The sequence below is a fragment of the Drosophila sechellia genome, chromosome 2L (assembly GCF_004382195.2).
Source record: "Drosophila sechellia strain sech25 chromosome 2L, ASM438219v1, whole genome shotgun sequence".
NCBI classification, from domain to species: domain Eukaryota; kingdom Metazoa; phylum Arthropoda; class Insecta; order Diptera; family Drosophilidae; genus Drosophila; species Drosophila sechellia.
The window spans coordinates 3,291,321-3,312,233 of record NC_045949.1 but is presented as its reverse complement, the minus strand read 5'-3'; the positions used below and the strand labels follow the sequence as shown (position 1 = coordinate 3,312,233).

General features: G+C 43.8%; 4 protein-coding genes across 16 annotated transcripts; 3 read left to right on the top strand and 1 right to left on the bottom strand.

Annotated features, from left to right (window-relative positions):
- Positions 1-153: 153 nt before the first annotated feature.
- On the top strand, positions 154-1,053 carry LOC6613240 (putative oligosaccharyltransferase complex subunit CG9662). Its single transcript, XM_002037681.2, has 2 exons — positions 154-395; positions 455-1,053. The coding sequence occupies exons 1-2, from the start codon at positions 257-259 to the stop codon at positions 763-765; spliced, it is 450 nt and encodes a 149-aa protein (XP_002037717.1). The 5' UTR covers positions 154-256; the 3' UTR covers positions 766-1,053.
- A 105-nt stretch (positions 1,054-1,158) lies between these two features.
- On the top strand, positions 1,159-3,321 carry LOC6613239. Of its 3 annotated transcripts, none has more exons than XM_032713940.1 (5): positions 1,159-1,795; positions 1,852-2,759; positions 2,815-2,896; positions 2,952-3,068; positions 3,196-3,321. In XM_032713940.1, exons 1-5 carry the CDS (start codon positions 1,265-1,267, stop codon positions 3,205-3,207), a joined length of 1,650 nt encoding a protein of 549 aa, XP_032569831.1. In that variant the 5' UTR covers positions 1,159-1,264; the 3' UTR covers positions 3,208-3,321. The 3 variants fall into 3 exon arrangements, with proteins under 3 accessions (XP_032569831.1, XP_032569830.1, XP_002037716.2); XM_032713939.1 differs by having other exon boundaries at positions 2,952-3,098; XM_002037680.2 differs by having other exon boundaries at positions 2,952-3,321.
- A 172-nt stretch (positions 3,322-3,493) lies between these two features.
- Positions 3,494-18,239, top strand: LOC6613237 (protein Aster-B). 11 transcript variants are annotated; one of them, XM_032713931.1, is made up of 11 exons: positions 3,496-4,125; positions 8,652-8,942; positions 9,125-9,590; positions 11,183-11,432; positions 11,905-13,018; positions 13,083-13,335; positions 13,409-13,539; positions 13,651-13,847; positions 15,405-15,852; positions 15,920-16,040; positions 16,997-18,239. In XM_032713931.1, exons 1-11 carry the CDS (start codon positions 3,845-3,847, stop codon positions 17,030-17,032), a joined length of 3,588 nt encoding a protein of 1,195 aa, XP_032569822.1. In that variant the 5' UTR covers positions 3,496-3,844; the 3' UTR covers positions 17,033-18,239. The 11 variants fall into 11 exon arrangements, with proteins under 11 accessions (XP_032569829.1, XP_032569822.1, XP_032569821.1 ...); XM_032713937.1 differs by lacking the exon at positions 3,496-4,125 and adding exons at positions 5,514-5,996; positions 14,119-14,415 and having other exon boundaries at positions 15,920-18,239; XM_002037678.2 differs by lacking the exon at positions 3,496-4,125 and adding exons at positions 7,608-7,715; positions 14,119-14,415 and having other exon boundaries at positions 15,920-18,239.
- Positions 18,240-18,433: 194 nt separating this feature from the next.
- LOC6613236 lies at positions 18,434-19,271 on the bottom strand. The gene has a single exon (XM_002037677.2). The coding sequence runs from the start codon at positions 19,131-19,133 to the stop codon at positions 18,453-18,455; it is 681 nt and encodes a 226-aa protein (XP_002037713.1). The 5' UTR covers positions 19,134-19,271; the 3' UTR covers positions 18,434-18,452.
- Between the last annotated feature and the right edge of the window lie 1,642 nt (positions 19,272-20,913).

Genomic DNA, 20,913 nt, shown 5'->3' with positions numbered 1-20,913 from the left:
ATAATATATTGAGCATCTTTTAAAAAAACAAATTTTATTAGGCAGTTTACTTGACTTGGCTTATTATGCTGCTGCAAGCAAAGATGCTGTCTAGTGGAAATACAGCAATGCAGGGGGAGTATCGTACAAGTGCCCATCCCTATTCGATAGATAACAACAAACTCCGCCTACGCCGGCAAAATTCTGCGACACCGCAACGAAAATTGAAAAAACGGTGTTATATTTAAGTTTATAGCTATTAAATTATTAGTTCATCATGATCGAGACACTGTATAACCTGCCCTTCCATATCCTGGTGCCGCCGAACATCAAGGTGCGCAGATTCAGCATTCCAATGCCGTCGCCGATGGCCGTTTTCAGTGTGATTTTGTTTTCCTATTTTCTGGTGACAGGCGGTGAGTTTTCAGCTTCATATCATTGAGATTGGTTAAACAGAGGTCTGATTTGCCTGCAGGTATCATATACGACGTGATTGTGGAGCCACCCAGCCTGGGAGCCACTGTGGATGAGCACGGACACTCGCGTCCAGTGGCCTTTATGCCCTACCGTGTGAATGGGCAGTATATCATGGAGGGTCTGGCCAGCAGCTTTCTGTTCACCGTTGGCGGCCTGGGATTCATCATCATGGACCAAACGCACACGCCGGGCAAGACTAACCTCAATCGCCTGCTGCTGACCGCCATGGGATTCATTTTCATCCTGGTCTCCTTCTTCACCACCTGGCTGTTCATGCGCATGAAGCTGCCCAGCTACCTGCAGCCCTAGAATCTCTACTGAAAAATGTTTGTCCAACGCTCTCTTAGTATTCTCCCACATTCGAGTATCTGTAAATCGAACTGCATTCACCAGAAATTCTTAAAAGGCTTAAAGCTGCGGAATACCGAACAAAAACTTCGATTTCGTTTTAATATTTTGTGTACTAGTTGTAACATTGTTTAAACATCAGAATAACTGGCTGGCTTGCACCAGAATCAGTTAAGTAAACTATAGAACGTCTCTATTCCAATGCTGTCGAATAAATAATGCAATTGTTAAGCGAATCAAAATAACAATGAAACGAGTTAAGCATTGTTTTTTTGGTCACTCAAGTGGCTCGCCGAATTGAGAATGTGAAACCGAGGAAACCAAACATTTTGGCGTCCCATGACTCTCAGTTTGCGTCGTGCTGTTGGATCGCGCAGTTCGCTAGTTCGTCGGCAGAAACAGTCTCCTTCGCCTATATAATTTTAGAATCTATTTTTACCCCTAAATATGAGGTACACGCATGTGTAGGAAGGCGCCTTTAGCTGATATTGGCCAAATAGTTACCGTGGAAAGTGAGAAATACTCAAAGAAAGCAGGAAAACAACCAGCATTGCGCCTGCTACCAAGTGATGTAACCACGAGCAATACAAATCCTCTCCTGCGCTCATCTCCCAGCGGCTTCTGCGTCGTATTTTGTTTACCTCTGGGCCAAAACCAAAACAGAGACATGTCGAAAAAGTGCTCCGTGCGATCGCTGAGCGACAGCGCCTTGGCCGAGCTGGCCAATCTCTTGGTGTCCACCATCAGCTACGCGCAGTATGCCCCGGACGTGCAGCTGGACATCAACATCGTGATGGTGGAACTGAACGAGTATCTGGCCCAGCTGGGAGCCACTCCCAATATATACCAGGATCTGCTCAGGGTGATCCTCAGCTCGGACTATCTGGACGCCAACATGCGGTTCACCTGCCTGCAGATGCTGCTCAACTGCGGCGTTACTTTCCTGATGACCGAGGTGTTTCCCTTCAGTTACTACGAAAAGATCCTGCAGGTAATCAAGTAAAATACTATATAGAAGACTCTATTGAATGACCTTCCATTCTCCAGGTGATTGCAGCCCAAGGAGCTGGACTGAGAGTGCTTAATATCAAGGGAATCTGGGTCAAGGAGGAGCACATGCACTACATGTACGACATAGTGAGGAAATGCAAGCAGCTGGTCAAGTTGTATGTGCCCTATATAGCCAACGATCGGCTGCTGGAGGAGATCGGTAACTGCTGCACCCGTCTGCAGATTCTGGACATTTCCGGCGAGACCGACATCACGGAAATCGGCATCGATCTGCTGGCCAAGGGCGTGTGCTCACAGTCACTGACCGTTGTAGATGTGGGCATGCCGGGCGAGGAGAACATCTGCTACTCGGACATTGCCCTCATCCTGGAGCACTGTCCCCAGGTGGAAACGCTCTCCACTTACTCCTTTGTCGGCGCCTCCCTGAAGTTTATTCACGACAATGTCGACGATCGCTTCAAGTGCCGACTAAAGTACATCCACGACACAGGCACGGATGAAGCCACCTTGCAGGTGATCATGCAGACGTGCCCCAGGCTAGAGACCCTCTATCTGGACTCGCCCAAGACGGGTAGCCTGAGGGCTCTTAGCACGCGCAATTTGCGCAAACTAAAGATCTACAAATTTGTGGTGGCCGAACTGCTGCCCCTGCTGGAGCGTCCGATTGGCAGGAATCTGCGGCATCTCACCATGATCAAGGGACTGGGGAACCTGGAGCTGGGCAAGCTGGCTCGCCTGTGTCCCTCGCTCATTGATCTCGACTGCTATATGATCGACAGTCTGTCCTACGGAGCCGGACATGCCAAGTTCCAGCAGCTTGAGGGTCTGGAGATCCTGAGCAGCGCCATTCTGACCAGTTCCTTGAAGGCCTTCCTCTGCAATTCCACCGACCTAAAGAGGCTGGCGGTGGACACGGTGGAGTTCACTGACGATGATATTATGAGGTAATCATATAATATACTTCTTGCGGCAGTAATTAATCAATCATATATTTTTCAGCATGTTTATGCAACACGATTTCAAAGTTTTGGAGGATGTGTGGTTCACTCTGGCGCCAGAGCTCACAGTGCAGTCTGTGGAGGTAGAGTACTGGTTTTAATCCGTCTAAATACTTGCCTACTGTGATTTATTTCCAGTTACTAATGGACAGCTGCCCGGAACTTCAGTCCGTGGGTCAACTGAACGGCTGGTCCCTGACGCCCGATGATTTGGCGCTGATTCGCGGACTCCTCAAGAGCGGCAATTCGAGCATTGTACTGACACCAAACGGTTTTCTAGCTTGAGTATTATTAAGTTGTTATTTTCAGCTTTATAATTTAAGTTTGTGCTATACTCTTAACTTTACTTATAACGTAATCACGTAATCGTTTCTCTTTCCAGCGCCTTCAATAGCACTCGCGTTGTCTCACTCCCGCCAGGTGGAGCAAACTTTGTTGTGAGCAAGTCAAGTGTTGTGTATTCTAGTCTGCTTGTGATATTATTAAAATAAAGTTTCTTTAAATTATATTTTTATGTCTTTCAAAGCAAGTATTTAATTTGAAAGTACCGCCAAGGGTTTGGCCTGTCAGTGTTGAAAAGCACATGTACTTTAACATCATATGGCCACACTATCCAAAATGGTGTAGCGCACAATGGTATTTATTTTCACACCGGACAGTATTTCTCGCCCCCTTCGCTGCGGTCCTACTTTTTATGCGCAAAAAGTGAAGAATATTTCGCTCCGTTCAGACGAATTTAACTGAATTTACTCATGAATCTCATTCGCAAAAAACTCAAAGAGCGCATTTAGCTGTGTAAAAACTGAAAGTGCGTGCAAAAGCCAACGTAGCAGTGATAGTACTCAATTTTAGCAACTGGAAAACCGAATGAAAAACGACTTCCGCAGACGTCGAAAAGTGCCACATAAAAGAAATAGGTGAAATAAACAAATAAACGGTGGAGACTCGATAAACAAAACCGCGGAGTAGGAGTGTCCAACGGGCGAAGGGGAAGGGCAGGAAGGAGGAGCGGCACACCTCGCCGTGTTGTCATGCATTTTGTCACACAGCAACGGGCACAACAGCAGCACCACAAGTCCTCCGCCTCCTCGTCCAGCTCCTCGCTGACCTCCAGTTCCTCGTGCTCCGGATTGGGATCGGCATCGGGATCGGGTCTCGGACTAGGATCCTCCTCGCGCTTCGCCGCCCTGCGCAAGTCCGCCAGCCAGGGTGCCCTGCCCAAGTCCTTGGCCACCGCCCACAGCCTCTTCCATCGTCCTTCGTCCACGCAGGGCAAGCACAAGCGCACCGCCAGCCTAAATGCGACGCCCATGTGAGTTGCCACGCCCCCGCACGCCCACCTGCCCGGAAACTATTCTAGAACCTAAAGTTATGCCCCTGCACGGAAAGAAATCGAGTAGTCGAAAGTTCCAATTGGAAGTATCAAGTGTTTCCTACAGTAAAGTGTTTATGTAAACTATGTAAAATATGTATGTAGAAATCAGCTGTATTGAAAATGTTATGCTTTTCAACGTTTTACTTTCAAACGTGCTGATCTTTAGAGACTGAAATATATTTTGTGTGTATGTATTATCTGTAGCACTGCGGAACTTGGAACTGATTTCTTTCCGTGCAGCGGAAACCTAAGAGCTAAGCGCGTTAATTTGTGGTGTAGGATTGCCCGCTGGTTTGCATGTTTAACCCGTTGCTAGTCATATTGCATGTCGTTTATAAGCCCCTCTTTGTTCCTTTCAGTTTGAGTTATCCACCCCCATGCCCGCTGAAAACCTTTCCAAATCCGTGATAAGGCGGGTTGCCCCATTCTAATTGCCCCACACCTCGTACTTCGTGCATTTTGATAGCATTTGCGTTTATTGCGCAACAGTTGCCCCACCGCCAGGAGACGAATGTGTGTACATTGCGTTTCGTTGTGTTAAGGCGTTCTAGGATATCGATTTTCTGGGTCCCTGAGGCAGCCAACTAAAGCGAAAAGAGCCAGTAAACAAACAGTAGCTTTCTTCGCTGGAAAAACTGAGCCAATGTGTCTGGGTTATCAACGCACTTCACGGGTTAAAAGTTGAATTAGTGAATGAACTCGAAGTTGGAAAAAAATGGGTGCCTTAATTAATAGATAGCAAAATAAACAATGCGTTTATTTAAATAGCAAGTGGAAGTTTTCGAGAATTTGGAAATTAAAAGTTAAATAGAAGATAAATAGCGTATTTGCCCATATTTTCATGCCCGAAAAAGTAATTCAATTAAACACACTTCTGCAGTCTTTAACCTTTCAAAAGTCAGGCATTTCAGATGCTTTTAGTAAGGTGTTCATTTCGCAGCACATTTAAACACTCGCATTAAGCTAGTAATTGACCAATTTTCAAGGACTTTCACATTTTACAGCTCTTGCACCCACTGTACTCAAATGTACCACAAAAAAATATACAATTTGTGTTTTGTGCACTCAAGCGTTTTTAACGTAAAACTCCAGCATTTTCGATTGGCCTTGGCTGGATTTTGTATTTGGGATTAACCAGTAGGAGGCTTACAGCTCAGAAAATGCATTTGGTTGGGAAGTTTGGGAGATATAAGCTTGGTTAATAGCACGGCTAGCGTATGCAGTGGTCTGCTATCGGTGGGCGCGATTTTCCGACCCCGAGAAAACGCGAAACCGGGGGCACTGCCACTATTACGCCGACGGCTGCTCTCGAGTGCAAATCGGAACGTCGAACTGGGATGACGTGCCCGGCACGAGCTCCCACTTTCCTATACCACGGGCATTCAGTTTGAAGTCCGTATATCTCGCCATCGCGTGCCTTAGACAACCCAGCGAACAAACAAATGACAATCGAGAGCAAAAACAAAACGACAAAGCGGCTCTGAACACGGAAAATTAATTAAATAGTTAACAGCAAAACGTTGGATTTTCTGAGTGTGTGTGGGATAGTTCATAAATTAATGACATTTCGCCGAGCGGTGCTAAAAATAAGCATATTTTTTGCGCTGTTTACGTTTCGTCATCACTTTTGCGCGCTGGCCGAGACCAGACTTGGCCACTTTTGGCCACTTTTTTCGGCTGTTCCGCGGCGATGACATAGATTCGCTTGGACAATACAAAACAGCCAAACAAATGCCGAAGGAGGATATAAAGAAGCCGCCGAGGAAAACGCTGAGTGTGGACGCAAAGAAGGCCAAGCGAAAAAAAATGTAATACTGGGTTCGCTCCTCACTATTGATTTTTCTCCGGGCTTAAGTGGTTGTGGTTCAGAAGGTGCCGGGGGTTCCAATTGTTCCGCTGGCGCTGATGTAGCCATTACGAACTCTGGCTGAAGTAGTTACCCCTGTGGCCAGTGGCCTTTCGAGTCCGACTTCCCTGACCAGTGGAGCACTCTGTGACCACGAAGGCCAAGGTTCAGGGGGCAGGTGTATCTATTATTCAAGCGCCCAGGCGGTGCAATTGCAATCGTAATGATTACCTGCGGTCGGTCTGTAGCGATAATTGATGCACAGCATATCGGTAATTGCGTTGAATGCTGAATGATATTTCCCATTGATAAACACACATATCTTTTAGTCACGCATTTTAAAACAAAGGCAAGTCTTAGTCATACATACATATTGAAATTCACAACGACATTCAGCCAGCAAAAGTTCCTGGAAATTTATATTATTTAATTTGGGAAATTATCGTTGGTTTTGCCTTTGCTTAAAGTAAACAACTAGTTCCAAACAACAACAACGCCCCTAAAAATGTCTAGTAAATTATCTTTCTTAGTTAACTTAAATGGAAACTATATTTAGCACTAAATCACGAGTAGCTCATCTCGCATGTTCTCCACTTTCCCAGAATTTTCTTCCCAAACAATTACGTCAATTAAAATGGTATGTAATTGCGAATGGTTTCCTGTTTGAATTTATCATTGGCAATAATGTAAAGTAATCATTTCAAAAATCTCAATCATTTTGTTTTTTCCTGTCTTATCTCAGTTGGTCGTCACAACTTCTGAACTCCGCTTTATCACAAAGTATTAATTCTATATACAGATTATAGGCCATTACATTATCTCTGATCTTTCACACATTTTAGCTGACTCTCGTTTAATGAGCGCGAATCATCATTAAGTCATTAAGTGCTGTTCGCGTCACTTTGTTTAGTCGATTCGCAAATTATTCAAATGCATTATATATATATATGCATTTTCATGAACTTTAACTGAACTTCGTGATAAGAAAAGGTCCAGTTGACTCTATCTCGATCTCTATAAAGGGTGGATCTGGAATCTACTGTATCAATTATTTGCTGAGGCTTCTGTAAACTGACAACTTTTTGATAAGGTCGTGGCGACTATTAAAGGGCGTCGTTTTACAATTGTTAATCTCGAGTGCTGGGGAACTTAGAAAACTTAAAAAATCATTAAAGCCGATTGTGTCACGGCTCAATTTGCATACATCGAATTTTATAGGTGCCGAGTTCAGTTGCTCTTTAATGAGCAGATGTTTCGCTGAAAATGTTGCAAAGTGCATGGCGTAAACTGTTTCGGGCTCAACTCGGTTAAACGGGCTTACCCCTTATTGTTTAAACAAATTCAGGCGAACGGAGCTCTTCCCCGACCACACTAATCGCTTCAGCAAAGCCTAATGCCGGACTATCTTATCGCTCTTATCAGCGGCTGCTGGCGTATACGAATATGCGAATAAACGCGTCAGTATTAAGAAAATAATAACAATTGTGTGGCACACACACCCACACCGCGATAGAGGGGGGAGGCAATGGAATTGATTACAATCGTTTAATGGCAATTGGTACACCATTCCGTCGCAGCCCACTGAGGCGAGAGCACGTCTAATTGAGAATTATACATATAGAAACGTGTCAAAAATGCTGAGGCGAACATTGCGAAAAAGTCGGAAACACCGGGTTCTCTGGTACGGTAAGATCCCAGTCAGCAAACTATCCGAAATAGTTTTTTGTGTGCTATCAACGATGCGAACAATTAGGGCAAATTACTTTCGAGCGAAATTAGTTAAGCCGGCGATCAGTTAAGAAGCCACGATATCTTCTAACAAGCCAATTGACAATTGTCGATGGGACTTCGTATTTGCCATCTGCCATCTGCGGCTTCCTTATCGAAGTGCTGACTGGAGCCATAGATTGTGCTGCGGAAACATTAATGGTTCTTTGTTGATGGCCAGAAGCTCTGGTCATTGGATTAGCCGTTGATATCCCATTGGGTTTCCTAGAAACGAACAATAGGAATACAATGTAACTGAGGCCGTTCTACCAGAGCTACTGATTAAGAACCATTCTAAAAGGTTTCCTTCCTATATTTATGAACCATTTGGCTATGGAAGAAATCGCGACTGTCTCTACTTCTAAACCTTTATCAACTTTAAATAATTAATTATATGGTAGCTGTTGAAATGTGTGCAACTGAAGTGGATCCACCTGTGCTTGATTATAAATCTGATTTACTTGGAACTAATTTGTGAAATCATGTGCAGTCTGCAAGCCAGTATTTTGTTGGTGTCAAGGACTCCATTTGGTGCTTTCGTGTAGAACTAATCCCCATTGCTCCTAATTGAATAGTTTCGAGTTTCATCGCCCTAAATTGCGGTGGGAAATATTGTAATGGCTCTAGCTTGTCTAATGGATCCAATTTATAAATTCCCAGTTTGTGGAACTGTAGACTTTGAAGTCAGACCCCTTCTACCCACTCCCAATTCTTCTGGTTTTATTCGATTTAAGTATTTGGTTGGATTTACCCGATCTATTTAGTAGCTCCTGTTGTTCCGTCGTCTTGGGCATGTGTTTTGATTTGGCATTTGTTATTTTGATTTGTTTATATATGCATTTTATTGTAGGATTAAATATAGTGATAAAACCAACCCAACAACATCAAGTGTAACCATAACCGCTCCGACTGCCGAAAGTTCGAGCAGTAGTAAAACCCCTGCCAATGCCAACATGATACCCGAGACCACCCAGCCCGATCAGCTCCAGTCACAGACACAGACACAAGCCCAGCTCCAGCCACCTTCTCAATCGCCGTCACAGTGCCAGCAGGCGCAGGAGAATCCCGAGCATCTCCAGCAGCAATCGCAGCCGGAGGAGGAGCTGCAGGCGGAGGCGCCTGGTAGCAATGCTGGCGACAGGTAGGTGGGATCAGTGCTCCGGAAACTCTCCAGCCAGGCCTTGGTCCAATTTCGTAAGAGATCTCATCATCCTTCCAAATTTGCATGCCTAGTTCAAGAGTTTTTCCATTTATTCGAAGTAGCAGTAGTTCGGGGTGCCCAATTGAATCCGTGCTAACCTCGTTTCCTTCTACCATTCACAGGCGCGATTCGATCACCGAGGAGATCACGATAACGAGCACCACAAACAGCAGTCTAAGCACCAAACTCCTGACCATCCAGGAAGCTGCCGGCAGTATTGAGCAGAGCAGCGTCTCCGTATCGACGTCCTCCAAACAGATCGCTTCCACCACAGCCGGCGGTTCGCCACCAGCTGCTGCAGCTCCAGGTGCCAATGAGTTCAACGGCAGCGTCCTCCGGTTAAGCCAGGCCGTAACTTCCACTAGTCCCGGCTCCATCTCGAGTGCCGGCAACACAGCTGCACCAGGAGCCGCCCCGAGCATTAATATCGTGTCCAGCGAGTCCGCGCGGGATCAGTCACAACAGCCGCAGGGCGTCGACTCCAACGGCGCTCCAGGCGACAGTCCCAGCAGCCGGAAGAGCTCCACCAGCTCCAAGGGCAAGGCCAGCCAGGCCAAGCTATCCACATCCAGCAGTGGACGCGATGAGGTGAGTTCGAATGGCCGGCGTATCGGATTTAAGGCAGGATCAGAGGACAATGTCGCTGGTTCAGAAAAAGTTTATCATGTGCATACAATCTCTACAGTTATTTCTGCATTAAGTTACTTTGCTATGAGTCATGCCAAGTTGGTCAGTAACTAGAAACTAACTAAGCGATAAGAAATTTATTACACACCACTCGAATTTTCTAAGAATGCTTCACTTGCTACTTACCAGTATAATGCTATTTTTCACCAGTGAGCATGATAGTTCAAGGCAATCACATTGGCTTGGTTTAGCTTTATATAGTACAAATTTGAATAGCAACGTCACTTGATTGCTTTTTTATTAGGCCTATTTCTATGGGCTTACAAACCGTGTTGGGCTGGGCTTCATAAAAAGAAGGTTTGAACCAAGTAGGGAGTGACTTCCGAAAATATATTTTTAAAATTGATAAGACATTTACTTTTGGCGTCTTGGTTTTATCCACGTTCTATGCAGTTTGAGGGTGTAAGCTTTTGTCATAATTTGAATGCTTAGAAAACCATGCTTTCGAGTTGATAACCCTACTAGGAGTACACATAAAATTTGTTTTTGTTTGATGAACTAATGATGATAATGGTTAGAGGTTTTTTGTCACATCTTTTCAAGTTCGAATGAACCAATGTCAATTCTTTTACGTATCTATATGAGTGGCAAGGGCTAGTCAAGAAAAACCTGACTATTTCGGTGGAATAGCGCGATGAGCTTTCAAAACTAGCCGTTTGTTTATTTTGCCCATTAGCCATCACACACGCCCCGAAAAAGGTGTGAAATTGGTAGAGCCAAGTGTTCGAATCAAATTAAAGCCACTCGAAGCGACGATCAATCGATCAGCCGATTGACAGATAGAAAGTTGCACAGATAGCCAGTTGGGCCGACAGATATACATGGGCTATTTGGATTAATGGCCCCATATTGGCCATCCAACACCCCAATCTACTTGCTGTGCGATAAGGAGCATGTGTTACCATGTGTGTACGTGCCCTCTCACCCCATCGAGTGGCAGCTGATTAGCTGATTAGAATCATCCTTCGATGCGAAAGCCAAAGCTCGCCACATAAATGTTTTGGACCCAAGCTTTTTTCGGGCCAACTGGGCGGTGATAACGATTCGTGTGCGGCGGAGCTCTTCCATTGACGTTTGCCCGGCTGGCAATGCCAAATTAGAATTCGAGAAGCGACGGAGCGTCTCACCGCGAATATAGAGACAGCAAAAAAAAAAGAAAAAAACAAAATAACAAACTAATATCGAGCATTGCAGCGAACTTTGTGTAAATAATTGGGGGTCGTAAACGAACGACAAGCGTGTGGGGTGATAAGAAGTAAAACCAAACACCTGGCCGAGGAGACTTTCCTACGAACGGCCGTGAATCACTCGAAAAAAAGAGCTAACAAACAGAGTGTTGGTGCAAACAGGTGGCCAAAAAGCCAAAGGCAACGATACCCAACTGCCTGGCGCGATCCATTTAGAGTTAAAATGTTTGTACACGCCAACACAGTCCGCAATAAATGGAAATCTTCATGGTGTTTGATCAGCTCACCCTCTCGCTTGTCTCCCAGCAGGACATCTCGCAGCACCGGCTGAGCGATCTCACCCAACACGAGCTGAGCCTGCTGCGCGTCGACCGGGAGCAACAGGTGACCAGCAGCAGCTCCACTTCCAACGAGAAGCCGGCCAAGCCGTCGAGGCTCTCGGAGCGGGCCAAGAAGAAGTCCTGGTACAACGTCATCTATCCCAACTACAAGTCGCGGGCCGAGGACTTCAAGAAGCTCTTCAAGGACGTGCCCAACGACGAGCGTCTGATTGTGGGTGAGTTTGATTACCTTTGTTTTTCATTTAATGAAATCAGTCACATGCAGATTCAGTCCGATAAAGGTAATTATATTCATGAGCTCCTTTAAAGGCAAACTTTGCAAAAGCGTAATGATTTCATATATATTTATATTCCATTTAATTGTTAAGCGAGTCTATATAATATAGTTATCAATGAGTTACACTTTAAACACAAAAATAGTTCCTAATGCCTGTGATTCATAATGAGCAATCAATTTTTCACACTATGTTTTAAATTAATGTGCAGTACGGACAAATGCAATTGTGATAATTGACGACTGATGCAGTTGAGCATTAGAAAATCAGCTTGATCATTTGAAATTTTAATGTAGTTCAGTGATCTTTTGCTTTGATAAATGAACTGAGAAGTGTAATCATCAATGAATTCCCGTTAATGAAACACGCCTTAATTGAAGCAATTTACTCAAGTGATTATCTTCTTCCGCAGACTACTCGTGTGCCCTACAACGCGACATTCTGGTTCAGGGCCGTCTGTATGTGTCACAGAACTACGTCTGCTTCCACGCGAACATCTTCAGTTGGGAGACCTACGTGAGCATCAAGTGGAAGGATGTGACGGCCATAACCAAGGAGAAGACAGCACTGGTCATACCGAATGCCATTTCGATATCCAGCGGCAAGGACAAGTACTTCTTTGCCACGTTCACCTCGCGCGACAAGAGCTTCTTGATGCTCTTCCGCGTCTGGCAAAACACGCTGATGAACAAGCAGTTTTCGCCGCAGGAGATTTGGAAACATGTGCACACCTGTTACGGCGACGAGCTGGGCCTGACCACCGACGACGAGGACTACATTGATCCCACGCTGAACAACGACAACGAGCCAGACTTCGACTTCCAGACGGCCATAGATGACGATAGCTACTCGCAGCGCCAGTCGCAGCAGTCGAATCAATCAAACCAGTCGAATCCCCTGCTTCCCCAGAGCGGAAACAGCAGCGCCAGCAGCGGCGGCGGCGTCCGCGCCTCTGCCCCCCGCAAGTCTAAAACGAAATATTTCTTCAATTCGTCCAAGTCATCGGCCAACGCCTCGGCCAGCGGATCGGATAACAATAAGACCAGGGAGAGCTCCCGCAAATTGAACAAGAAGATGAAACAGAATGCCAAGGAGCTGACGCTCAGCTCGGTGAAGCCGACGGAGCTATCGGTGAGCGTCACCATGAGCGCTCCCAATGTCAGCAGCAGCAGCACAGCGGGCTCCACCACTGCCTCCTCCTCCACCATTGCCAACCACACGGGCTCTGGCTCCGGATCGGGATCTCTGTGGGGCTCAAATACGGCGGCAGTCAGCGGCAGTGGCAGCGACAAGATGAGTGCGGCGAAGAAGGTTAGCACGGCTTCGAACTCGGCCGCAGTAGCAGCGGCAGCAGCCGCTCAAACGCTGGCCAGTGCCAGTTCCGGGTCAGGATCCTTGGAGTCCAAGCTGGAAATGAAGCGAAAGCTAGGGAAAATACATCGCCAACGCGAAGAGGGCAAAAATGCTGCCGAGAGTGTGCCGACAGATGTCTCCGACTCGTCTGATTCCGAGGAGAACAATTTGCCGTAAGTTTTAGAGGCCATGAGTTAATCACATCTAACTAACATACTTCTTCTATCGCCCGCTTAGATTTGTGCCCACCACAGAGTGCACCTCGACGCACGAAGGCCGCCAGATCGTGCACACCATTCTGCCAATTAACGTGGACACCTTGTTTAATCTTCTGTTCAGCAAGTCCAAATTCATAACTGAATTCCATGCCATGCGCAAGTCAACGGACCTCGTGTTAGGCGAGTGGACCAAGAACGAGGAGGGTCTGCAAGTGCGCACAGTGAACGTCACTGTTCAATTGGCCGCCTCTGTGGGGCCCAAGACCTCAAAGGTGAATGTGCACTGGCCTCAAAATAGAAACGAACAAATAAACTGACTATCAAATGCATATATTGATTCCTTAGGTAACCGAGTACCAGACGCAGCGGGAGTGTAGCAAGCCGGGCGAACTGTATTCCATAGACGTAAATAGTGTTAATGCAGGCATTCCATACGCGGAAAGTTTCAGTGTGCTCATACACTTCTGCCTGGCCAGGTGAGTCACCCAACTTGCACTCGGCGATGATAACTAGCTGGCTGATGAACAGTGCACAGATGTCACTCAACTTCTGACTTTTCTAATTGGCATTCTAATTCCGTTTCATAGAACTGTCGATGATCACACTATGCTCTCAATTCACACCCAGATCAAGTACAAGAAGTCGATCTGGGGCGTGGTCAAGGGCTTCATTGAGAAGAACACGTGGGCGGGCCTGGAGGACTTCTTTGGCGCTCAATTGCATGCGCTCCAGAGCGAGACGTGCATTCCACCTGCCAAGGGAAAGGGTCGGCGGCCGAGGAGAGGTAAGCATTGCGACTCTAGCCGCAGCAACCAATTAACTACAATGCAACAACCACAACAACAAGAACAACAAATACAGCAACAAAGCAAAGCAATTTCTTTCTAATATTTTGTTATGAACATATGAAATCAGAGTTCGAATTCGATAACTGCCAATGCCAATTGCCATTGCTTCTTCTAACCACACCAAAACGCACGCATGCTCACAATAAACATGAAACCACTCGTTACGAACCAAAAGCAACATCCAGCTACAACCAACATACATCTCAGGCATGAATCAGCAATCCGCCACCTCCACGTCGACCACCTCCATCACGACAGGTGCCCTCCATACGGCCACCAGCACGGACAATGACAGCATCCAAGAGTCGCGAAATCTCCATCAGCAGGATCAACATCAGCACCAGCACTTGCACATGCACCATCATCACCACCATCACCATGGTAGTCAGCATCATCATCACGATGCCAGGCACTCCCATCATCATCATCAGCCTCTGCTTCCCCATCATCAGCAGCATCCCCATCACTGGCATCACCGTAAGGCTGTACTTCAGTCCGGCAGAGGTACAGCTTAAGTATTTGGATCCTTCCTGACTAGCAATTGCCACACGGGAATTTTTTTATGTCTATCAGTATTAAAATACAGTTAGTTAGTTTTTTATAAAAAAAAAACCCTAATAGATCATTTGGTCAGTTTTACTAAGCGGATGAATAAGTCCCTTGTAATCTACTCAGAATTAAACTTAAAATCCCTAAAGAATCTTAAAACTTAAAAAAATATGTCATAAATAATAGTTTGAAACTTAATGAAACTTAATTTATAGTGATTTCTGATTCTCTAATTAATTACATCGTTCTTTTAATGCGATCAAACTTAACTTTAAATATACTTTTCAAAGTAAATTCGATAAGAGGCACAGCTGGCACTGCCAAAGATTTATGAGCACACGTGATGCAGGCTGCCGATCATAAAGCGATTTCACCAATTTTAACCTTCCTTTGGAATGCTTCCTTTTTATTAGTCTAATAATTTTTTCTACTGGTAATGATTACTTTTAATATTAATAAGGCTTCATTCATATTTTGCTTAAAGTTTTGCCCCTTCTAGTTCATAATGGATTTACCTTCAACTAAGTCACAAGAATTTGACCAACCAATTTGAATTTGTTCGCGCATTAATTTCGTTAAAGAAAGCTAATATTATATCGATCATTAAATTTTTTGCAAGGATATTTTTCACCGCAAGGCTCGGTTCATTTTATGAAAAGTTATCTACTGGTAATGCAAACTTTTCTGAAACTGTCCGGCTTGAATAATAATGTATCTTTTATCTTATATTCGGTCTCTTGTGACGATTGCTAGCCCATCATGTACCTCCTAATCACTTGCTTTTTATTGCAGCTTAATTTATTTAATAGTTATTTATATTTTGTTGTACTCTTAATGTTGTGATTTTGTTGCCAGCCTATGTTCATTTCGATTCTTCCGTTCGAATGGTTTGATTTCTAACCGTTCCATACGCCATTCCTCCGCTCGTACCCGTTTCTCCGCAGGTACCGCCACCCAAATTCGTCCTCTGGAGGAGGCAGTTGGTCCGGCCCCAGCCGGTGATCCCATGGAGACCCAAATGCTGGCCACGGGAGGTATTCCCGGGGCGGCAGTCGGCGCCGCCGCCGGTCATCCGCTGCTGCACGAGGGCGGCAAGCAGCAACAGCTCCACCACCAGCAGCAAATGCACCATCACCACCTTCAGCCGCACAAGCAGCACCTACAGCAGCAGCAGTTGCACCTGGGCGGCGGTGACGGCCAACCTCTGGCATCGGGTCAAGGGTCACAGGGTCACAGACTTAGACACAAGGGCTTGTGGTTGTTGGTTATACTCTTGCTGTGCTTGATGCTGGCATTAAATGTGATATTATTACTTAAGCTCTGGAGGCTGGAGGAACGCATTGACGTGGATCTCAATCGGCGGGCCCGCATGCCCAGTTTGGCGGCCTTGAGGTGAGTCCAAATCCATACTGACACCCAAATTCGATTTAATGTATGCAAATGGACCTACGCTTTTCAGTGAGCTGCCGAGCACGAATCAGGAATGGCTGGAATTGCTGCGAGACCAGGAGATGGCGCACGAGAATGAGCTGCACAAGTGGCAGCAGGTGCTCCAAACTGCCATCGAGCTGCTGAAAAAGGTGAGCATTGTCTGCGAAAAGATCACCAACGATAGCCACCTGCGTCAGAGCATTGAGTCGATGTCGATGGCGGGGCGCACTGAATTCTAAGCATCTCATTAGACGGTGATTAACAGCGGCTCAGAGACATCGGCAAACAGCAAGAGCGTCAACTAATTGTATCTTTAACACTCACTACCACACACATGTATACTTGCAACGCGTTTCATAACTGCAGGGAAAATTTAAGGAGTCCATTTAACGTCCTCAGCGTTATGATAAATGAATTTTTACTGGATAATTAGTTTTTTCTTTAAGAACTTGGTTGTTTTCTATTTGGATTTTATGTTTACGTTTTTATAACTAACTACCGCCAAATTTAGTCATCTCACGAGCAGATGGAACGGTCTGAAAGTTTTGAAACGCACTGCACCAGCGGGCATTTGTTACTGATCTCCTAGTTAGCAATACACAAAACCCCAACTTGTGCATGTTCTATACTCTCGGATTAAGATACACATCCTCTGACACTGAATGTTAAGGTTAATGTTGAAAATTCATGTATCCCAATCAAGGTTTAACCTATGTTTTCCAACAGCTATCTCGAGCAGAGTTGATAAGTAGTCCTTAAAGATAAGTCTTGTATTCCGTATAACAAACTAAAGGCCAGCACGGTTAATGTATCATGAAGTACGATTGCAATTGTAATGAAAATCCTTTCAAAATTTTCATATTCTGAATGAAGAATGGGGAAGAGATTTCCATGGCACCACACAAACTCACTGTCAAAACCTTGTATTTTTGTAAGTAATTCTTAATTTGTATTTACCCTTGTAGCAAGTACTCATTCACTCTCAACTAACCCTTTTTATGTTTGACTAATTCGTATCTTGGATGCTTCCCTGTAAAACCCTTTTTGTGTGGAGAACATAAGTTTGCTTTTAAACTGTTTTACTCAAAATCCTTTTGTTTTTCAGACTGAAAGAACTTTGGCTGAAATCGTAGTAAGCTAGCAGTAAAATGTTTTAACAAAATGTGCGAGTAAAATGAATCCAATCCAATTGTCTTCGACAAGTTAGGAAAACACCCGAAACAATTTTTTGGGCCAAAAGCAAAGCCACCAAAAAATCTGAAAATGAATTTAAAATGCAACTAACATTTAGTGACAAACCCAATACACTTTGAAAAGAAATTAAGAAAACAAACCAATATGTTTGTATGCATATTTAAGATTATGTTTTAATGGTAAGAAAAGCGCGTGTAATGTATGATCTAAGTAGCTGCATTTTAGTTAGACTAGAGCAATTGTTTTGTTTTTATCACGGCATTTACGTGTAGCAGCTGTTTGCTTGGCTTTTCTTCAGACAAATGTATCTACAAATCCTCAAGTATTTCATATCTCACAATATACCAAAAACCGAAACAAATCAAGAGAGAGCGCCCTGAATTTTTGTTTTAGAAAATTCATTTACATGTCGAGCAAGCGCAAAACTGGCAAACTGGAGAGTATATAATAACTATAACTTTAATATAATTGCCAGTCCATGGAAATTTGATAAAAACGATTATACAAAATACTTATTGTGTACAAAACTTTTGTAAAACCAATCGAAACAATTGTGAGCAATGTTTTCGTTCTTTTGTATAACTCCTCCCAACTCTTTACCCTTTTTCGATTTTTGGCGCCCGTTTACAGACGATACCGATACCAATACCACAACAAGAATCAGAAACAAGATGCTTCGAACTATTTAATCCAAATCGCAAGTCAAGGCTATGGCCAGTAACTGCGTAACTCTATATAAAACATATATATGATCCGTATATATGGCCAAGTATTGTTAGTCTGTAGTAGTTGCATTTTAATGTACCAGAGCAAAAATAAACAAAGCAAAAGCTAGAAAAAGGCGGAAACTTGTGCGAATTAAATGCGAAGAGAAAACTAAATCGGAATAATTAAGAAAATACATTTAGATCTAAGCAAACAAAATTTATAAGTTGGTTAATACCACTCTAAAAACTAACTCTTGTCAAATTAATTTGGGCCCTAGCAAAATTGGCTTACGAAATGTGTCACAAGTTAGTCTTATTAAACAGAACATACAAGAATAAGAAACCGAATGTTAAGCTGCAGCAATGAAAATTCTAATTTATTATAAAACCGAATAAGTAAAATAAAAAAATAACGCCTTAATTTGATAAATGGGCAATAAGTTATAAGGGTTGTCATGTGATTATTATTATTATTCATGACATTTTTATTCAAGTATATAAACTAGACAATCCGTATTTCAGTACATTTTCAATTTGGATCGCCTTCATGTAGGATTCAGTGCGGTCCATCACATGAGGGATCACTGTGATTAAAGTTGTTGATTACTTGGTGCAAATTTGATTAGTTTGAATGAATGAAAATCTACTGGTATATCTCTTCTAAAGACGCCATCGTTTTACGACCGGAATCTCTGCATTGCTCAGTCGATCTACTGACCTGGTATTCCGCATCTGTGAACCCGACTTCTTAAGCGAGTTCTTTGTGGTCTTCGTCTTGCTCTGCGTACTGGCATCCTTAGCTGTAGACTCTGCTCTTCTGGGCGAGAGGGGTGGTCGCTTTAGCTGAGTGGAACTGGTCTTGGCGAGCTTTGATTGAGCACGGAATGATCCCTGCCCGACTACTTTCCTTCTGCGAGGCTGAATGACCACCGTCTTGGAGGACTTGGCACTGGTCTTCTTGCTGGACTGGGAGTGCCTTGGGGTCGCAGTCTTGGTCCTGCCTCGTCCATCGGACATCTTCTCCACCAGCTTCTTGATCACGTCCTTCTCGCTCGGCGGCTGGATCTTCAGGGAAGTGTGTTTCTTGGTCAAATGCGCGGCAGTTATGGCATTTGCCGCTGGCGGAGTCATCAATTCCAGTGTTTCTGGCAAGGGAAACTCCATCGCACTTGGGTTGTATTTCTTCTTTCCGTCGGCAGCCCTACGTTCTGCTCTAGGCCGACGAAATGGAGGAAGATTTCCATTTGTGACCGCACCTCCCCGTTCCCTGCGCAGCCTTATGTGACGATTCACCATCAAATCAAAGATGGAGACTATCGGGGTATTCAGCATGGACGTCATCGTGTTTAAACCGGGTTAAAAGTTTGGAAAATTCTTTGAATGATTAGTGATAAAAGTGTATTTGGGTGTTTGTACTGCTACAAGCTGAGTGGGTTGTTGGAAAATGATTTCTCCATGAACTTGTGATCTGACGTATTGGGTAGAGGTATTTTCTTAAAAATTTTGAAACCTTCGTAAATCGCAATTATTTAAAGACCAATTTTTAAGCTATAGACGTATGTAGCATAAATAAACACAAACGCTGACAATATACTTGCATACTTATAGGCGTGTAATTTTAATGTTATACCTTACGTATTGCGATCGTCTTACTGATAATTCGTGAGTAACGTAAAGTACTATTTTTTAAGCTTATAAAATGTGTGCAATAGATGATGTAAACTATAAAATAAAGTTTATTTTTGATACTTATTCTAAACGTATATCCAAAGCGACTTAGTCTAGAAAAAGAAATGGCGACCCAATTCGATAGCCCTGTTTTTTTCACAACTCGACCAAGTTCAAAATCCTAAAATAAATTCACATGACGCCGAATGGCATGAGTAAGATCACCGACTTTGTTTATTCCGCTTCTTTTGTTGCATTACAGCTTTCTCCTGAGCAATATCAAGAAAGCCAACCTGACTGATAAGAGTTCAAGTTCATTAAACCGCATAAAAATCAGGAACAATTCGTGCAAAATTCGGGGGCCTTTCAACGGTTCTTCGATGTAGGGAAGTAAGTATATATTATATACATATATGGATTTTATATTGGCGGTAAGAACAACTAGGCTACATTGTTAGAAAAAACCTGCAATCTTCACCATTGCCGTGTTTATTGTCTACAATTCAATCAACACATCTGTATATAATATATAGATATATTTATGTATATCTCGCCTAAGAAATTAAATTAATAGAAAATGTAGCAAATAACATGCAAAATGGAATAGCAAGAAACTATTCACATTCCGAAATCGCTTAATAAAATTTGTCTAGAAATTCAATATTTGCCGTACGCTCACACGTACACTCAAAAAAAAAAATGGACCACCATACGCACTAGCACACCTCAGAAGAAGAAGAAAAAAACAAATTAAGGAGAAAAAGAAAGAAAATACGAATCTTATCAGCGGTAGAACAAAAACAAAGTTCAGTAAAAAACCGAAACAAAAACAAAAAGAAAGCCGCCAGAAGCCGAGAGCAACAACAAATTGGCTGTGTGTTTTTCAAGGTTAAGAGCAAGTGCGTGTGCGTGAATTGGTGTCACTGTATGGGTGTCTCGCACATTTTGCACATTGTGCGTATAAATAAAAAAAAAGTAACAACAATAAAACCACCAACACAGCAACAGGAAAAAATAATTTTTTATAGACAGCCGAGAGCTACGCACCGAAAACGAGAAAAAAACATAGCGGCAACTTGGCGACTTTTTCGCTCCAAGTTTTATGGCAACACAATAAACTTAATAATTTCGCTGCAAACTGAACAATCATCATTATTTAGGCCTAATATGCAATTGTGCGTTATTTTCCATCTGATTTGGTCAACGACATTTTACACACATTTACACATTTTAAGGCATATAATTTTATTATCGTTCCAAGTTCAAAGCGTAATCTCCTCCTCCCTCGATTTCCCCTTACCGCCCCCTGGCCACCCACACACACACAGTCGTATCCGCGGATTGCACGCACACACGGTTCGTATACGCATTCAAATTGCGTATACGCAGCGGTTACCCTCGAGTTTAATGACTGATAAGATTGGAAAGCGGGCATTTGCCTAACAGCATTAAG

Bases quoted from the DNA above. Each gene is read 5' to 3' on its own strand.
- LOC6613240 (XM_002037681.2), top strand. From the start codon at position 257: ATGATCGAGACACTGTATAACCTGCCCTTCCATATCCTGGTGCCGCCG. The intron at 396-454 runs GTGAGTTTTCAG...ATTTGCCTGCAG, and splicing joins CTATTTTCTGGTGACAGGCG to GTATCATATACGACGTGATT.
- LOC6613239 (XM_032713939.1), top strand. From the start codon at position 1,265: ATGTGTAGGAAGGCGCCTTTAGCTGATATTGGCCAAATAGTTACCGTG. The intron at 1,796-1,851 runs GTAATCAAGTAA...TCCATTCTCCAG, and splicing joins ACTACGAAAAGATCCTGCAG to GTGATTGCAGCCCAAGGAGC. The intron at 2,760-2,814 runs GTAATCATATAA...TATATTTTTCAG, and splicing joins ACTGACGATGATATTATGAG to CATGTTTATGCAACACGATT.
- LOC6613237 (XM_032713937.1), top strand. From the start codon at position 5,920: ATGCCGAAGGAGGATATAAAGAAGCCGCCGAGGAAAACGCTGAGTGTG. The intron at 8,943-9,124 runs GTAGGTGGGATC...TACCATTCACAG, and splicing joins GGTAGCAATGCTGGCGACAG to GCGCGATTCGATCACCGAGG. The intron at 11,433-11,904 runs GTGAGTTTGATT...CTTCTTCCGCAG, and splicing joins CGACGAGCGTCTGATTGTGG to ACTACTCGTGTGCCCTACAA.
- LOC6613236 (XM_002037677.2), bottom strand. From the start codon at position 19,133: ATGACGTCCATGCTGAATACCCCGATAGTCTCCATCTTTGATTTGATG.